This window comes from Cryptotermes secundus, unplaced genomic scaffold (genome assembly GCF_002891405.2).
Source record: "Cryptotermes secundus unplaced genomic scaffold, Csec_1.0 scaffold108, whole genome shotgun sequence".
Taxonomy (NCBI): domain Eukaryota; kingdom Metazoa; phylum Arthropoda; class Insecta; order Blattodea; family Kalotermitidae; genus Cryptotermes; species Cryptotermes secundus.
In genome coordinates, this window is record NW_019719358.1 from 91,210 (window position 1) to 110,733 (window position 19,524).

The window sequence follows — 19,524 nt, forward strand, 5'->3', positions numbered from 1 at the left end:
ATGCTTACTGTCTTCGGTCCTTTCTGATATTATTTGATGACCCTACCTCATTGAAGCATGTTGATAGCCAAGTACGGTCTTGATGGCTTCCTTCATTGAGCAACCCATGTAATCTGTCATTCTAGCCAATAGCATAATGTCTTTTCAAGGAAGCATGGACTCAGATAGAAGAACAAGCTACATGGGCCACTTTGTGAAGCTGGCCATCAAGATCCAGCTACAACCCTAAAACTTATAAAAAAAGAAAACTAAATGGGGTTCTCTGTGATTCATTCACGGTATCTAGCCACCAACATACTTCAATAATATAGGATACTGAGCTTCAAGAGCATACTTTGAGTATAAATACGTCTTGCAGCCATGTCACTCATCAAGTCAACTCCCAAGGATGAAGACAGAGGTAAGTCTCCAAAATATTGGATTGAAACTCGTCTTTAAATGGCTGTCACTGGAGAATACTTCATTACATACAGCTGCCATGATATATACAGAGTCTATCTTGAAGGACCAAATCACCAGACTCTCTTGCTATAGGTCTTTTAGCTGGAACTTTCACTGCCTGTCAAGTAAAAGGAGTCTAGATTCTCAGTTAATCTGCCACGCATTATAAATATGGGAATGCATTTCTTAAAGTAATTACATTGTTTAGAAGAACTCACCAGCACAGTATATGCTCAGAATATCCTCCCTTCTGCTATTGAACAAACTTCAAGATTCTTGAAGATTGTTTGACCTAGTTTGAACTCGCTACCCTTTGTGAAACATTTACATCCTGAAAACTTATCTCCCTTACATGTTTTGGTCCTTACGGACCATCTTCAGAGGGAAACATCATTACAAACTGGAAACTACCATCACAGTGGTTGTTTTGATTTAAAATACATACACTTATATGCTACAATGTACAGTACGCATAAAGTAGAACATTTCACAATCACAGCAGCTTCCTGGTATTGTAAAGTTTTTTAAAAGTTTCAAGACGTTATTTAAAAAACCTGTATTGTCAGCAATTAAAATTTATAAACCATGTAGGTTCGTGTCCGTCCTCCTATCGTCCTTCTCGTATGGGGTAGATATTGTGCTGCCTGTCTATCTTGATGGGGAGGTTCTTGATATCGTCCAGGGTTTGCTCATGGCTTGCTGTGTTGTTTTCACACAGCAAGCCACGATGGACCAGAATGAAACAAATCAAATTTACATCCATCAGTATGCTTTAATTCATCCAATATATGGGGGATTGTTTGAAAACACTGTGCTTTGCAAGTTTCTCCACAGATAAATATCACAGTGATTTAAGTTTAGAGACCTTTCAGACCACAATCTTTAACTTATCAGTCTGTCTTCAAACTTCTCATTTAAAAGAGTAGTGGAGTAATTGGCTGTGTGCTGTAGTACCATCTTTCATATAATAACCATATGTCTCTTCTTCTCTAATGCTCTCAAGAATGTCATTGACATACCAGTTTGAATTAATAGTCTGAAAAGTATGGGTCCTACTACTCATATAGCAGTAATGGCAGAGTACACGCCAATCTGCTGATTGTGAAGGATTATGTCAGAAGTGTCTCTCAGATTAATGCTGCTCCAGTACCTATTGTTCTGAGAATCGATATACACACACTCAGATGAAACCAAGTTTGTTCAGTAAGAAATGTAAATTTGAGGGGGGGCAATGAGACACATAAAAATCACTTAAAAAATTTGTTACTGTCTTGTAGTCACTTTCTTCAGTTCCTTAAACCTGTATATTTTTATGTGGCAATAGATCTAACTTTTTAGTCGAAATCCATGCTGTTGTATTGAAACATGTGCTGGTAGAACTAATCATGTCAGGGATTTGAGAAGCTTTTTACATGATTTACTCATCATGTATATATCATGCAGAAAAGCCTGCTGTTTTAAGTGTAATTTTCACCATCAGAATTCAGCACTGTCAGAATATGAAACAGATTTCTGACTGTCTTACCAGAGCAGCATTGGAAAGGGAACTAATATTTATGGCTAGTCATTTGCAGCTGTAGTCAGTGTGATACAAGATAAAGAGTAATGTGAGACACTGCAAAGTAACTCTAGCTAAAGGTCTCTTTCTTCTGTCCATGTATCACTTAAAGCATATTTCAATACTGGGTATGTGTTCTTCTCATAGTAGGAGCAGCCAAATTCAGTTGGCTCTTCAGGAAGCACTCTGTATTACATGTTATGTCACAAGTCCAAAGTGGTTAAAACCTTTAAGAGGTGGCATTTAAACCATGAACTTTGTAGCTGCTGGCCTAGGCTTTTAAAAATCCTTAAGAGCCCGAGATTCAGTGTTTCAGAAAATAAGTTATATTTACTGCATTTTTTAAGATATAACCCCAGATAGAAATTGGATCGTTAAGAATTAATCCATTTTCCTATATTCAAAGTTCTGAAGTGACCACTCTGTATACTCGTATACACAGTGTGTCTAGGTTCTGTTACGACTCTGTTCATTAAAAATACAAGACGTGAATTATTTTCAAAATTTCACTTTTTATTCAAAATAGTGTCTTTCTGAATCAATACATAGCTGGAATCAATCGAAAAGTTTTCAAAAACAGTGACTGTACTCCTTTTGTGGAATCGCATTTAAAACTGCAGTACATTCCCTTTGGATGCCCTGGATGGTGTCGTGACGGTCTCCTTTCATCGCCAACCTAACTTTTGGGAACAACCAGAAATCTGTTGGAGCCAAATCTGGCGAATACGGAGGATGATCAAGGACTGTGATCCCTTTTCTGGCCAAAAAATTGTGCACGATCATCAATTTGTGGGGTGGGGCATTGTCGTGGAGGAGCAACCAGGAACCTTGCTCTCGATATTCAGGTCGAATTCAAAGAATTCTCGCCCACAAACGATTGAGGACTCCGAGATAATAATCAGAAGTTACTGTTTGACCTTCTGGCAGAAATTCCTTGTGAATGATTCCTTTGGAATCAAAGAAAATGGTTAGCAGTGTCTTTACTCGACTCTTTTGCATGCACACTTTCTTTGGGCTCAACCACACTGCACTCTGCCGCTTTGTGAGAGGCTCATATTGAAAAGACCATGTCTCATCACCAGTAACAATCGATTTTGTAAATTTAGTATCACTTTGGGCCGACCATAACATGCCTTTGCAGTGATCCACTCTGGCATGTTTTTCATCACCTGACAGTGCTTGCGGTACAAACCGCGCACAGACCTTCCATTTGCCCTAATCCTTGGTCAAAATTCGATGCACAGTACTTTTTGGTATTCCCAAAAGCTCCTCGATGAGTCTTGCAGAAACACATATGTCTGATGCAAGGATTTCGGTCACTTTTTTCACATTTTCTTCAGTGCGACTTGTTCTCAGCTTTGATGCACTTGGAGCGTCTTCAGTGTCCTCCGTGCCGTCACGAAATACAGCATACCATAGAAAAATGTTCGAGCGACTCAAACAATCACTATCGGACACACTTTTCATCATTTTGTATGCTTCTCCGGCTGTTTTGCCTAACTTCAAACAAAATTTGATGTTGGCTCTCTGTTCAACCGCCATATTCAGACAAGCATCAGAACAGTACTGTTACATTCAAGGTCAGAACACATGATGCAGCAATGCTTACACTTTGAAATTATAGACGGCCACAGCTGAAACTTCAAGAATCTCAACACCACAACTTGCCAACAATTGGCATTGCAGGGCAAGATTTAAAAAAGTGAGTCCTAACTGATCCTGGACACCATGTAAACTATATATGGACAACTTTGTTTCATCACCCAGCTTACTCAATTATCTAGCAGAACAGAAAATCAGTTGTTGTGGGGCAGTTAGACCTAACAGAAAGGGAATGCAACGTGTGTGGTTTTCATGAAATTCAATTACTTTGAAAATTATGATTTTTTAATCATATAAATAGTATTGAAGTTTTCTACATTATCATTTCCTTTCATAGATTAGTTCCCCTGTAGTTTATAAGAAAACATGCTGGTTCTATGTTCAAATACCTATTTTAATTTTTAAATTCCATAATATAACCTGTACCTATAGATTTATGGGTGAATCACATGGCTGTTAGCTTCACTTTCTGTTGCTGGCAATTCACCTAGAGGTTTGCTGACCAGCTAAAGAAACGTTCTGTTAGCTATGCAGATGGCAGGAGAAATTGTATTGAATGATGCTTTTGGACAGCCCACAGTTTTGACTTCCAAAACACCAGTGATTGCCACATAAATTTTTGCTTCCAACGGTGTAGATTCTTACTTCCTGTCCCTAGTTTTGGGTCCTGGTGTCCTCACTTCTGATGTTGTGTTCTACAATAACCATATGATACGTCATTTGAAAGATCTGTTTTCTTCAAGTCTGTGAGGTGGTAGTCTTATATTTATCAATCATCAGCTACTACATTATTTTTTCTATGCTTAGGAAAAAGTTTGGTTCATAATTCTGCACTCCAATTCTCTAAAGACATTTTAAGAGAAAAAATAGCCAGAATCCTTCCCTTCACTTGTCTCTAGCCTTGGTTCTTAAGGTTGCTCTTATAGTATCATTATGTGTATAAGCATAAAACTGTTTTTCTTTCTTTCAGGTGGCATTTATTCTGCTTCTTCATATGATGAAACTAGCTATATTGTTGCAAAGAAACTTATATATCAGTCAAAAGTGATGGACACTGTGAAAATTAAGGGGAACCATGATAGAGGGAGTGTGATGAAAGAGCTGCAGAAATTCCTGAAGTTCTCTACAAATTAAGTGTTTCTCTGGAGCACTGAAGAAGAGTTTAGTGTTGCAAACAGCATAAACATTACTGCTTGCTTGTATTATTTGCTTCATACTACTATACTGTTTGAGGGTACCCTAGTACAATTAGAATGATCAAATCAGGGAGGATGAGATGGGCATGAATGGGGGAGAAGAGGAAGCATGTAGGATATTTATGGGAAAGCCAGAAGGCTAGAGACCACTAGGAAGACCAAGACGTAGGTGGGTGGATTATATTAAAATGGATCTTACAGATGTAGGATGGGATGGCATGGACTGGATTGATCTGGCTGAGGATTGGGAAAAGTAGAGGACTCTTGTGAACATGGTAATGAACCTTCAGGTTCCATAAAATGATGGGAAATTCTTGAGTACTTGCCCAACTAGTGGCTTCTGAAGAAGGGCCCAGCTCCACATAATTAGTTACTTAGAACCCTATTATATTTAACACATTTGACAAGAAAATATTTTACTACATTCCATGGTATGTAGTTCAAAATTATGTTCTGGAAATAGCCAAATTGTGTTTATATACATTATTTCTTGTGTGTTTTCATTCTATCACAATCGTCATATTTTAACCGAATTTTATAAAGAAATACTATAATTAGTTGCAGGGTGGTTACTCATACTGTATTTACATGAATTAGCTCCAAATGCAAGACCACCACACTAAGAAATATGTCTGGTAAGAAGAGGTGATTTTATATGTTAATTTCTTAGTGTTACTACAAATAAATATTTGAAAATGTATTATACATGGCATTTGTTTAATTCGTTTCTTTCTTGAAGTCACTAGCCCTCATTCAGTTTCACCATTCCTGTCACCTGTCTGCTTCTGTTTTCACAACAGAAACGTTTGTGGTATTCTGTATACAATTGTGGTCTTGTGGGCTTTAGCATTTTGCCACAGTTGACCACATTGCAATATTGATTCTGAACAAGTATGTTAAATTCCCCCCGTACATTTAAATTTGTCACTGTGGTGTTTAATTTTATAATTTTTGCTCCCTTTTTAAAATGCCATATCTCAGTCGTATGTCAGTACAAAATTATGGAACAAAGAGCCTCACAAAGGCCAATTACATAACTATATTTTCATTTTTATAGCCATTACATTAAAGTTCATAATATATGTTTTAGTAAAATTCCATACTTTTAGTTTTATTCTCAAGAAATCTGCCACTGTCATCACTAACTTCCATTTCCGTTCATGCTACATGATCTCATGCGTGTGCCTGAGTCACGCACATTCAATATATGCTTTTTATAAAGCAGCCAGGGAGTGAAGCTGACTACTTGCCTCCGACTTTTCCCAGGGGCTAAGAATACATGGATCTATGCAGCCAGTCCCTTATACAGCTTCATCATATAGTGCTTAATTAGTTAAGCACAAGGACAACTTCGTCTTTTACCTTACCTTACTGCCTGTCAAGTTTGTATCTTGAACCAGTTCACAGTGTCAGTGTTCCCATTTCTTGTTCCTCCTTGTGGAGTTGCTTCCACTATGGCAGCTGCTGACTAGAGTGACCCAGTTGCTAGAGACCATTATGTGATTGTTGCCACTTGACCATTGGTCATCCTAATTAATGGTAGCTGTGATAGAATGGCATAGGTCAGGAATAAGACTCCAAATGACAAGGACATGGCTCTTGAATCCAGACTACCCTTTAATTGCAATATTTACATTTAACACTCCACCCTGCCATAGGTCTCTCTAACCTGGTTCCTTCTTGTATCGTTATATTGTTACCCTGTCTGTCCACTGCCTACACTGACTGCAGCTCAGTTTCATGTTCACTTACTCGAAAGAAAATTCAGTACAGTCAAGCCTGACCACAGGCTACAGGCACAGAAGATAGTTCTCAATTGTCTCCAGGCACTCCCATTGGTAAGACCTCTCCCGTGATGTTAATTTGTCCATTTCTGTGGTCAGAATGATCAAATGTCCATGCCCCAGAAAGCAATCAGACTTTCAATGCAGTGACTACTACATAGTTTTGCATATTCAAGTATGTATAGTAAGCATGTACCAATTCTTCATCTGCATACCAATTACCCTGCCTGGTTATACTCCATGACTCCAAAATCTCCACTTCCCAAACGAAAGAGAAAAAAGGAGATGGTTGTTTTTAATGTGTCATGATGAAACATCATGACTGTTGCAGTTGACAGAAACACAAGTGTGAATTCTATGAACCAGAGTGTCTGCTGTGGATTCAAGAGGGAGGAAGATTTTTGCAGCACTGATCAAACAATTAATGAAAGTTATTTGAAGAGCTATGTAAGTTAAAGTAGTCAACTCAGGAGTAGTTTTATAATTATTATGCTTTATTAGTAGGTTTTCTACTGTAGCTTGGCTTGTGTTATAAATATTTATACTGCCCTTCATTTAAATTTAAGTTTTTTTTTTTAACTAGACTTTGTTCACATATTACATTTTTACTGCACTAGATTTCAAGTGAATTAGAAAACTATAATAATACTGTGGACAAGCTTCCTGACGATCTATAATGGCCAGTATTTAGCAGTGATCACGGATCAATGCAGTAGTTCTCATTTTCTGATTGGTGTGACAAAACATAAAAGTACGTTCCCCATCCATCAGTAAGCATGATGTGTACTCTTCTTTACACTTAAATTGCTGGAACCCCATGCCAAAACCAGTGTACCAGGCCACAGGTGTTGCTTATGTACACGTTCTGGTAACACGTTGTGCGGACATGTGAAATATTTATTTATCCACTGTCTGAAACATATTATGGCATACAGATCCCTTGCTAAGTGGTGACTGTAAACAGCGGCCATTGCTATGTAACGCCAGCAACATACACATGCAACAATAAAACAATGGGGTTAGGCATCCCGTTTGTAGGCAACAGATTGGTAGACACGCTTATAACAATATAGTATTGTTGAAACGGTGTTTTCTATTCGGTCCATGCAAAGTAGTTATAAGGAAAACAATTAGGGAAATCCAGTTCCACCCATGTGGCGGCAGGGTTGAATACCTCCATCGTGACCCTGTGAGTCATTGAAGGCGACAAAAAGGGAAGTCTCAAAACTGAGAGAGTAAAGTATGGTTGTGAGTACCAAGGGACTCAGACCTGAGAAAGACTGCGCTAAGGGCAAGCAGCATGTACAAAAGACAGACCTGTTCTCTCGTTAGAGAGGTCGCTACACAAAAAACAAGACCATAACTGTCAAGCAGTAATAAATGTCTGGTTATGAGCTCCAGATGGGGCTCAACACCAAGACTTACTGACTGACTGACCGTTAGTCACAATGTGACTTTGACAATCCAGTTCGTTGAAGGTTGTCAGCTGATAAGATTTCTGTATGGAAGGTTGGGGAGAAAAGTGTTAGTTGTAAGAGTGCAGCTGTGAAAAGAAGACTGTGTATGACAATTGGAATGTGTGATTCAGTGAGGCTAATGTAGTTCCTGTGTCAAAAACCTTTGCCAGGAAGCAGCTAGTGGAGACTATGACTGAGGACACTGGTCTGTGTGTGTCAATAATGTGTAAAGTGTAATTACGAGTGGTGTGTTAACGTTGTGAATAGACGCAAGATCCAATCCAAAACCCTTTCTAGAGTCTCCCCTAAAACATGACAGAATATTACTCAATTTTATTTGTATATCCCAAAACATTTATTTACATAATAATGTGGAAATATGTGTGTTTAGGTGACATAAAACCCTATAGGTACGCAATAATCGTAACTTTAACGGTACACTGATTTTTCATAGTCTTGAACAGGTTAAAAGAAAATATATATTTCCTTCGCCAAGGGCCATACCATGTTGAAAACACCGGTTTTTGTCCAATCACCGAAGTTAAGTAACATTGGGTGTGGTTAGTACTTGGATGGTAATCCCTTGGGAACACCACCTGCTGTTGGCACTTCTTTGGAGCCGGGATAATGTAGTCAGGCGTAGTCGGTATAGCGACCGCGGATGTTGGGGTTCGAGTCCCGGTAGGGTGAAGAATTTTCACTTCTCCATGTCATCCAGACCGGTTCTGGGGTCCACCCAACCTCATATACAATAGGTACCAGGGGCTATTTCCAGGGGGTAAAGCGGCCGGGGAGTGAAGCTGACCCCTCACCTCCTACTAGTGCCGAGGTTAAGAAAATGTGTATCTATACATCCACTCCACCCATACGTCTTCATGGCGTAGTGCTTAATTAATTAAGCACAGGGACAACTTTACCTTTTATGCATCTGATTATCCTCTCTCGCAATCTACAAAAGCAATTTAAGCCGTAGGGTTCGGTAGGGATCGGCTATCCACGGATCGGGAAGTCTTTTTAGCTAAAGGGAAGGGTAGTGGATGATCTGTGATGTCTGTGATCCTGTGACGGGCAAGTTAACCCCGAACACCCCGAAGGTCATGGACGGTCATGGATATCATGGATACAAAGTTAGCGTAGGTCATAATGTTCAAGAACAGAGAGCGAAAGTGTGGCATACATGGGTAACAAAAGATTTGGATTGTATTAATGGTATTAATAGATGTGTACAATGCTGAACTGAATTATGGAGGAAGGACTTTGTTAGTGTATTATCATATTTCTTAACAAATAACTGGAAAGAGGAAGTTAGGTTAAAAATCACGTGTTTTCGAAATTCAAGATTTGTTAACGAGCTTATTAGGACGACAGACACTCATTTTAAAGGAACAACACATCTGATGAAAGTGGTGTGAACTGTTGTAGTGATATGCGTTATCTATTTCGAGAGGACGTGTACAAAACAATTAACTAATGTGTCTCACTACCACGTAAATGTATGTTCCATTAGTTCATTATTTGGTGGGCCTGTGTAGATTGATAGCGTTGAGATTGTATATTTAAAATGTTTGGCTCAACCTTATTCAGTGCTTTGTGTATAAGGTATACTGTTTCATTCAGAAAATCCAATTCGCAACTAAAAAAGGGAAATGTTGGTGAAGTGATCAAGAAACTAAATAAAGAGAACAAATCATTGTTTGGTGAACTGTTAGAAACAAGACCACAGAAACGTAAAAGAGAAGCGAAAAATGGGCCTGCATTTCCCTCATCTGCAGAGCAGCACTCATGCTCAGTTCAAAATAAAACGTCATCAGAAGCATGGTGGTACAAACAAACGCTAGCAGCAAGCAATATAGTGCGGTTGAAAAAAAATTCAAACACATACTCTGAAGCTAAAAGTGATAAATCTGATACACACTGGGAAGAAACATTAGAATCTGTACAAGAGCAACATAGTGGTGATTCTTTTGTAAAGTTACCAGGTGAGGCAAGTCAGTGTAGTACATCATTAAGTCCTGAAAAGAGTGTATGTGAAGTTTCCACGAACAGTATTGAAGACGCACATGCCAGTCATGTCACAGATGTTTTGGGAAAAACTGATAAAACACCTATGTTACACCTTCCTGATATCATTGTTAGAAACATACCAACATTTCCTCTTCTGAATGAAAGTAAAAGCAAAGAATCAACGATGCCATCTGAATGTGCCTGGAATATATTACCACATACTAAACATGTTAGTAACAGGAAGGACTGTCTTCTATATCCATCAGTAAGCAAGATTTTAAATGCTACAATGTCTGACAGTTCTCGTGTTGCGCTGAAAAGGTGGCGTCAGAAGATGATTTCAGAGCTTGGTGAAGAAGGATTTCTAAACCATTACAGAGGTATGGTTGGGTTGTAGAACAAGACTACTTATGTCCAGAAACTTCAAGGTATATGGTTTGTTTTGAAATGCTGACTCTGTAAAATGATCAGTTCCTATTATATAGGACTGCATTTGGCTTAAATGCTCACAAACTGCTTTTATATTAAAGAAGTGAAAGGATACAAATCTGAGCAACACAAAGCAGGCTCACTCACTCACTTATGGAGCTAAGCCTTTCTTGAGAAGCTGCCAATTGTGCAGCTACTCAAGAACTTCCTAGCATTTTATGGAACCCAAAGGTTCACTGCCATGTTTACAAGATCCCTCGACTGGTCTCTATCCCGAGCCAGATCAGTCTAATCCATACCATCCCATCCTCTCTCTCTAAGATCCAATCTAATATTGTCTGCCCACCTATGTCTTTGTCTTCCTAGTGGTCTCTTCCTTCTGGCTTTCCGACCAATGTCCTATATACATTCCTCTTCTCCCCATTCATGCTACGTGCCCTGCCCATCTCATCCTCCTTGACTTGATCATTCTAATTATACTTTGCCAAGAGTACAAGTTATGAAGAGTCTCACTATCCAGTTTTCTGTGTCCACCTGTCACTTCATCCCTCTTCAGTCCAAATATTCTCAGCACCCTGTTCTCAAACACCCTCAGTCCATGTTCCTCTCTTAATGTCAAGAGACCAAGTTTCACACCGAAACAGAACCACAGGCAAAATTATAGTTTTGTATATTCTGATTTTTATGTTTTTAGACAGTAGATGAGAAGAGAAAAGGTTCTGGACTGAATGATAGCAAGCATTACCCAAGTTCAATCTCCTCTTGGTGGCGGTGGTGGCGCAGGAAAGCTAAAGAAATTATTTGTTGTGTTGAACAGGTCTGCTGGATAGGGGAAGTCTGTTTCATGCTGCCATTCAAAACTATCTGTCAGGTGCACCAGAATCTGATCTAAATTTGGAACAAGTTCAAGGGTGCTGGCAGAGTTTGTCGGATGTTGTCACAAACATTACAGATGTCAGAGTTCTGGAGAGTCATGTTGTTCACTCAAGTCTCCTGTACAAGGGTGTCATTGATTGTGTAGCGCAATATAAGTAAGTCCTGCGATATTCATTCCTTTTGTTGGTGAGAATAGTTATAGTTATGTTGTACGTAGGCTGCGCAATAGCTCAAGTGGTTAGTTGCTGGCGGCCCGGGTTCGATTCCGGGTCTGGTCAAGTGGGATATGTGGTGGACAAAGTGGCACTGGGGCAGGTTCTCTCCGATTACTTCGGTTTCCCCTGCCAAACTTCATTCCACCAAATTCTCCATCATCATAATCACCTGGGGCAGGTACAATGGGCCAATCAGTGGCTTCTGTGCCAAGTGGACCCAGTTGGACTCCACCCCCCACTAAGCGAATTAAGCTGCATGTAATTGACTCTGTCCATCCAGCATTACCCGTCGAAATGATATTTGTATAATAATTTACTGGATCTGGTACCAATATATTTCAGTGCTGTAAAAGTAAGTGACTTACTTTTTTCATCACACTATACAGATGTCCCAGAAGAAAGTACAGGAAATTGAAGGGTGAGCACTATGGCTCAAAACAGTAGCAATAGTTTATATACATATGGGTCTGGAAATGCTTTGGTAATGAACTAGATTCATTTGGAGTTGATGCAGCAACATTGGGATTGTAACTGTGGTTACAAAAGTAGCATGTATTGTGGACACTTTTGTTGGAAAGTGGAGTTATAGTGGACAGTGTGAATGATTATTTGTCTTTTATCACCACTATATCCCCCATTTAACAACAAACATCAGGCATTTAATCCCGCTGGACTGTACATACAGTCAGGTGCTCTTCTTTTGGTGTCATAGTTGCTTTGTAAGAGTGTGCTTAAAACAGAAAACTGCTGGGGTCTGGTACTGTTTACCCTTCTACAGTATACCTTGGAAGACAAAGAATTTCGTAAATAGTTTATGTAGAACAGGGCGTACCGAGACCCATAAGGATAACCTCTGTAGCAGTGTTCACAAAGAAAAGCTGCCAAATATGTGGCATGCATGACAGTGTTTTGGGTTCTCCATGAAAAATTGCTGTACCCATGCCATTGCAAAGAGCACAAACTCTTTAAGTCCACAGTGTTTTCACCTCGTGAAGAATTTTGCCAGTGGTTGCTTTGACAGTATAGTGAAGATCCCTTTTTCAGCAGCCTTGTATGCTTCACTGATGAAGCAGTCTTCACAAGGAACGGCATACTGAATTCCCATAAAAGTTCATTTGGAGTGACATGAACCCACATAGTGCAATTCAGTCCATATGTCAACAGCAATTCTCAGTTAAAGTTTGGGCTGGTTTTTTGGGGCCTGTTTTGTAGGCCTTTATATTTTGCCTCATAGACTCAATGGCATTGCTTACCGACATTTTTTGGAGCACACTTTGCCAGAGTTATTAGACATTAGAAAGACATGGACCAGTGTCCTGGCCAAGCCATTCAACAAACCAAAATCTCCTTGATTTTTTCCCTTTGTGGACCTCTAAGAAGTTGACACAAGCTTCAGTGGTGAATACTGCAGAGCATTCAAAATGGTTGTACATCAGTCCCCAATGCTCCTTGCATTTTTCAGTGCCCTAGCCGAAGCATTGTTGGGCCAAAACTTGTGACAGTGCAAGGCCAACATTTTGAGCACCTGGTATAACCCCAACAACAGTTGTTACCCCCAATCACTGTAATGTAACTCTACGTTTTTAGTCAGATGTGGTTTTATTTCTTGAATAGAACTTTTTTGGTATTTGCAACACTTGGCTGACATATATTTAACTCAAAGTGTACTGTTCTCCGACATCAAAATTACTTTTGCAACTGAAGTTCTACTACCCTACTGTTGTGGGAGCACCATGATGACTGTATCTTGTTGTTGAATGTGGAAGGTGTCAGTGATAAAAGACAAGTCGTCATCCACAGTGTTCACTCTAAACTCCAGTTCTTTTTAGTAGCGTCCCAAGCATACATTACTTTTGTAACCACATTTCCAATTTTACTTCTGCTGCAACACCTTTGAATGCCTCTAGTTTGTTGACTGAATGTATAAGGGGTGGCATATCCAGACCTATTTTTGCATAACTGTTGTCATTGTTTTGGGTCATAGTACTCTTCAATTTTTTATACTTACTTCTGGGACATTCTGTATATTGTCTGCAAAAGAGGTGTGATAATAATATACTGTACTACTTTGAATATGAGACACACATTTTTTCCCATTGAAAAATTGAGGGGCGTCATAAATTCAATGCATGAGCATGAGGGGTAAGACATAAAACTGGCCCTAGCACTGCGACCTTCAATGATCTATTGTGCTTCCCCTTTGGATTAACCCTTTATTAATCCTACACTTCAAATGAAATGTAGGACTTTGTTTACGGGGGCATCATCAAAGTCACTTGGTTCCATGAAGAACTGACCCAGGTGGCAAAATCTTAAGTTAGCTATAGCCTCACAATCAAATAAGGTGTGTGTGGCTGATTCATCTTCTTTTAGGCACCTCTCAGAAGTTGGGTCCTCTTGTCGGTCCCAGTTTGGAAAGGTGTCCTTTTAGTTGGCAGTGTCCAGTAAGTAATCCTTCCACCCAGCTGAGTTGATTTCTGTTTAATTTTAACACGTCCCTTGTTCTTTTGGCAGAGGGTCCTGATATAAATCCTGTTGCCTGTTTGAGTCCAGTTATGGAATCCCAGTGTTTTTTGTGATTTCTGTTAGTCCAGTCCCTGATCGCTTTCTTGGCAACTCCAATTGAGATGCCGCAAGCTGGTTCAGGTCCTATGAACTGTTGTTCAGATCCTGTTCTTGCAAGTTGATCTGCAGTTTCATTCCCTACAATACCCTCATGACCTGGCACCCATATCAGTTGTACTCTTGTTATGTCTGTATGTCTGGCCAGTTGTATGAGGGGTTGATGGCAGTCCCAAACCAATTTTGAAGTGATTTGGTGTGTACCAAGTGCTTTAATTGCAGCTTGACTGTCTGATAGGATATAGATGTTCCTATTTCTATAGGTCCTATCTAAATTCTCAACTGTGCATGCCTTAATGGCATACCCCTCTGCCTGGAATACTGTTGTGTACTGACCAAGGTTGAAGGTATGCTTCAGACTTGTTCCATCACAATACACCCCAGCTTCAGTGCCTTTATTTGTCTTGGAACCCTCTGTATACCAGATTAGTCCCCCCTTTCTATCATGTTGAATAAATTCAAGGAATGTGCACCTTTCTAAATTTTTACGTAAAACCCACATTCAAAAACTGAATGTGTCTTAAATTCGAGGGTGTGTTATATTCAAAATGATACAATAAGTTGTTTGTTTGTTCATTTATAAGGTTCATAATGAGAATTTAATATTTCAAAAGCATTTGTTTATTACCTTTGGACCAAGAATAAAAATGTACCTACCACTAGTTTTTGTTAACATAATTACCTGTGGCAAGTAAGCTAGCATATTTATGGAGCCCTTGTATAAGTGGATACAGTTTGTAGGATGATTTATGAATGATGAAATGGAATTTATGTTGGGCAAGAGCTTGTGTTCTGCTTTAATGTGGCAACTTGGGCATTTGTCTGGAGGGACTAGAATGGAAAACCTTAGAGAAGGCTGGTATCTAGATTCAGGAGCTCTCAAAGACAAAGAGTGCTGACCACTAAGATGCAGTGTACTGGGGAGTCAGTTGTAGAAGTGTGTATCATCTATTTTAAAGCACTGTTCTGGCATTAACCTCATAGGACTGAAAAAAACAACAAAATGTAGGATAGCTGTTTTAACAACAGCCATTGAAACGTGGTACTTCCTGAATATGAATGCCTTTACATGTAATGGAGTCCATACAAAGTTACAGACACACTTAACTAATGAAGGAAAATTTTCTGTTCCTTGCTGTATTTCTCTCACTGAACACCATCTGCTATTGTATGAACATATTCAGCATGATTTTCTTCTCTGTTGCTGTTTTGAAATAAATAATGCTGTTAGGGTTCCGTGTTGCTCCATGCAGGCCACAAGATACTATAGATACTGTTCTTAGTGTATGTACTCTGAAAAATAAACTTTATTTTTGCAGAGGAAAGCCTGTGATAATTGAATGGAAGAAATCTGACAGACAGAAACCTGAGATTGAAAAAACATATGATGCTCCACTCCAACTAAGTGCCTATTTTGGAGCTATGAACTATGATGTTAATTACAACTTTCAGGTAACATGCATAGAAACATGTATTTTATTCACTGATTAGAATGTGAACAGACATTGAAGAAATGTATTATAATATACCCTTTCATATTACACCTGATGGGACCTAAGCACCTTTTGGAAGATAACCATTATATTGTTGTGTAAGCATTGTTGAATAGGAGGGATTGGTATTCCAGTCTGACCAACTAAAGTACTACTCTATTGTGAGTGCTGACAAACCCCAGAAGAACCATAAAGGGTGAAAACTGAAATTATAACAGCCATATATGGCAGATACAGTGCGTACAATCAAGTGCGCGCCGCGGCTGCAATTTGCCGTGAGTCATACCACCGCAGAACGGATGCAGTCGCGGGGAGGAGTTGCAACTCCTCCCGCGACTGCATCCGTTCTGCGGTGGTATGACTCACGGCAAATTGCAGCCGCGGCGCGCACTTGATTGTACGCACTGTATATTAAGTAAATTATGAATCTCAAGGCGTATCAAGGAATTATACAAGTGTGTGTAAATTGAATATTCAAGTATTGTGGTAGTGTAGTTGGTTGAGGCACTACACTACAAGCTGGAAGGTTGCGGGTTTGGATCCCGATGAGGTGGATTTTATTCAAATTACCTAATCCTTCCAGCCGCACTATGACCTTGGGGTCGACTCAGCCTCTAACAGAAATGAATACCAGGAATATTCTTCGGGGTAAAGGGTGGCTGGCGCGTAAGGCTGCCACCCTTACCACCATCTGTGAGCCGATTGCCTAGAAAATGTGGGAGCCTCGATGTCTCACAACCCTATGGGCCTTCACAGCCTGTTACAGGGATAGCTTTATCCTTCTATTTTTCCTTTTACCTAGTGACTTTTGTATGTGTGCATGTGCACGCACACATGCTTTCTCTGGGTATTAGTCTTATCCTCTGCCAGAGCAATCCTGCATATCCAACTTATCCTGACTGACAATAGTTATATCATATGAGGATGTTTCAAAAGGGATGCCGAACATTGTGTGATGTCTGGTTGCAGAATGGCACTTGAAGTGGTGGCTTGATAACTCTGTATTGCAATGAGAATCCCTAAGCATACTGTCAGATTAACTGTTTATTAAAACAGACATTACGCAGTGAAGTGGAAGTGACTTGTACAAACTTGTACCTTACTCTAGGTGTGCAGGGAATACTAATGGTGTTTTGTATTTAAAGCACTGAATGGTACTGAATACTTGGATTAGTACTGTATGGGAGAAAATGTTACCAGTATTTCCAGCCTGTTGACTTTCTGAAGCGTTCTGAATTCTTGACTCTTATCAAAACCACTACTTTATGGCCAGTGAATTTATATGCACAGCTAATCCATAATTTAGCACATGGATTGTTTCAAAATGATGAAGTTTTTATGGTTTTAACCCTTTATGTGGGCATATAAATGAGCTGCAGCTGTATGTGGAGTGGCATTTACAACCCACTAGATTCTTGGAAATCCAGCATAGAAATGCAGAGAGAGACTGTATTGATAAATAACTCACAAGCTAGCTGAATGACACAGTATGACTGTCTCCCCTGTCATTTATATATGACAAGTGAAAATAACATCAGAGAAAACTGAAAACTGTTATGAGTGAGATAATTTACTGCCAAATATCAACCTGTCCCAAGCTTTACCTGACATTCTAACAGTAGTGTACACTGTCTGTTTTAGGTTCAGGGTGGACTTGTTGTGGTGGCATATAGTGATGGCTCTCCAGCTCACACTTTCAATATGTCAATAACAGATTGCAAGAAGTACTGGAGTTTGTGGCTTCTCAGATTGCAACAGTACTGGGTTCAGCAGCAGCAAGAAACTGTGCATTCAAATTGATTAGTTTGCTAGGATTTAACAAGGTTGTGATGTACATGAAGGAGAGGATGACTGAATTTAGAGCAGTAGTAATATAAAATTGCTAGCAGCTACTTGATCAAGATGTGTGATGTGTTCCAACACATAAGTTTATTGGTCACTAAAGAAGCTATAAGGAATAGTGGAAACTGAAGGTACAATCTAATGAGGTTCAGTTTTTCATAATTTGGTCTGTAGATCAAAGCAAGTATATGTATCACTTGTTTTACCAACATTCATTTATGTATTTTTCACTACAATGAAGTATGTTAATTTTTGCCAGTTTTTAACTGAACAAACTTTATTTTTGCTACAACAAAGAACATAGTTTTGTAAGAAGGTTTCTTGTGAAGGTGGAGAAATGCATACAAAGTACATGGGAAGAAGCAGACATCCTCACCTATGTGCATTTTCCACTTTCCCAGCCTGTCCATGTACCTCTTTGTGATCAGGCAGAATCAGCTGTGCTCTTGATTACGTACATTTTATCCATAAATGTCTGTGGTATTTATGTCTGTCATGGCACCAGTATAAATGAAAGTGGTTGTGAGGGCCGTTGGTAAGCCAGAGAAAGTAAGGACAGTAACATGTTTGGCTACAAGTTGCATCATTTGCATTACTTCAGCTATGAAAAAATGAGTGTTAATAAAATAATACAATTTTATTTTAAATAAATATAAACAAATAATACTGCCATTATTTTAATGTTTATTTACAATTAAATCATATATTAAAAATATTGCGGGACTCTTCTGGGACTCATGAACAAGTTGGCAACTTTTACATGTAAAGTAATGGGAACATCATTATCGGACTCTCAGATTTTCACCTTATGAACAGTTTTCATGGAACGAATTACCATCATAAATTGAGGGATGCTTGTGTAGTACTGTGCCATCAAACGTATACACATTTTCATATTTTACTTCTGAGTGTGTATGTCATTGTACATATGTGTGATGTGTTAAATCTTAGTATTCAGACTAAAGATTTAGCACCTTTATTGTGAACTACACTACTGAACCAGTAACATAGCTAGATCTAATATCTGCTGCGGAGGTAACCTATCTCACTGAAGAATATACAGAAGATACAGAACTAGGCTAGTGGTTTCCATACATTTTTAGCTGCTTATGGGAAACATACTTTTGCCCACATCTTGTGTTTGGCAGCAGTATCCCTAATTGTTTTATGCTATATTATGTTTGTTATGTGAAAATAAGATGAACACCTGTTATCTTTTTCATGTCCATCTTTCCAGTGTACTACCACTGATGCTGCTCCAGATATAGGAGTTTTCTTGATATTTGGTATATCAAATATTTATTAATTGAGAGACATGATCTGTGATCATACATGATAATCTAAGTACATATTGAATATATTAAAGTAAATATTCTTCAGCAATATTGAGTTTTTCTCAGCAGTGGGTGTTAAGAGTTCTGTATTTGATGACAAAACACCATGTAGTCTTTTGAACAAACAAGTTCATAGGAACATATTACCTCCCATTTTCAGGGTTGAAGAATAATCCTGAAGATGGAGGCAACATGTTACTCTGAAACATCAGTTAACTTTTAATGGACTAAATGCTATTATGTCCCTGAAGACAAAACTCTTCAAATATTCCCAAGAGTCTGGACAAAGTTATGCCATACATTAAAAAAAACATTGTAGTGAGTGGGATATCTAAAACATTGACTAATTTGAGGGCATGTATATTTTAAATCTAGTGGCGCCATGAACACTTCTTCCACATCCTTTCTACCACCATATTCACAGTTATACTCCCATTCAACATCACTTAACCATGAAGTAATGAAATAACTAAGAGGCAAACCCGTGTTTAGAGGCTCTAACAATGTGTTTGAAAAAGATGTAATTTCCAGCTCATGGAAGTCCAAGTGCACCTATAGTGTTTTGCTTTGAAACCCATTCTGGTGGGAATAGTATGTAACTGGTCTTCTGCTGGAATTAGGTCTTGATTCATTGATTGATTTCATGTTGTATTTTAATTGAGCTGAATAGT

General features: G+C 38.9%; 2 protein-coding genes and 1 pseudogene across 4 annotated transcripts in view; all 3 read left to right on the forward strand.

Moving 5' to 3' along the window:
* Nucleotides 1–4,918, forward strand: part of LOC111864554 — a 39,134-nt gene extending 34,216 nt beyond the window's left edge. For all 3 annotated transcript variants that reach the window (XM_023851887.2, XM_023851897.2, XM_033751550.1), the window contains one exon: nt 4,572–4,918. In XM_023851887.2, the coding sequence (XP_023707655.1) occupies nt 4,572–4,735 (164 nt within the window). In that variant the 3' untranslated portion in view covers nt 4,736–4,918. The remainder of the gene's footprint in view (nt 1–4,571) is intronic.
* Nucleotides 4,919–8,528: 3,610 nt separating this feature from the next.
* LOC111864584 lies at nt 8,529–8,646 on the forward strand (annotated as a pseudogene).
* A 465-nt stretch (nt 8,647–9,111) lies between these two features.
* On the forward strand, nt 9,112–18,902 carry LOC111864573 (mitochondrial genome maintenance exonuclease 1). Its single transcript, XM_023851927.2, has 4 exons — nt 9,112–10,422; nt 11,289–11,502; nt 15,504–15,636; nt 17,319–18,902. Exons 1-4 carry the CDS (start codon nt 9,600–9,602, stop codon nt 17,475–17,477), a joined length of 1,329 nt encoding a protein of 442 aa, XP_023707695.1. The 5' UTR covers nt 9,112–9,599; the 3' UTR covers nt 17,478–18,902.
* The last annotated feature ends 622 nt before the right edge of the window (nt 18,903–19,524 follow it).

What these genes read in the sequence shown, in the direction of transcription:
- LOC111864573 (XM_023851927.2), top strand. Translation starts at nt 9,600, where the DNA reads ATGTTTGGCTCAACCTTATTCAGTGCTTTGTGTATAAGGTATACTGTT. An exon ending in ATTTCTAAACCATTACAGAG is followed by an intron (nt 10,423 to 11,288) that starts GTATGGTTGGGT and finishes TGTGTTGAACAG; the next exon opens with GTCTGCTGGATAGGGGAAGT. An exon ending in ATGTTAATTACAACTTTCAG is followed by an intron (nt 15,637 to 17,318) that starts GTAACATGCATA and finishes TGTCTGTTTTAG; the next exon opens with GTTCAGGGTGGACTTGTTGT.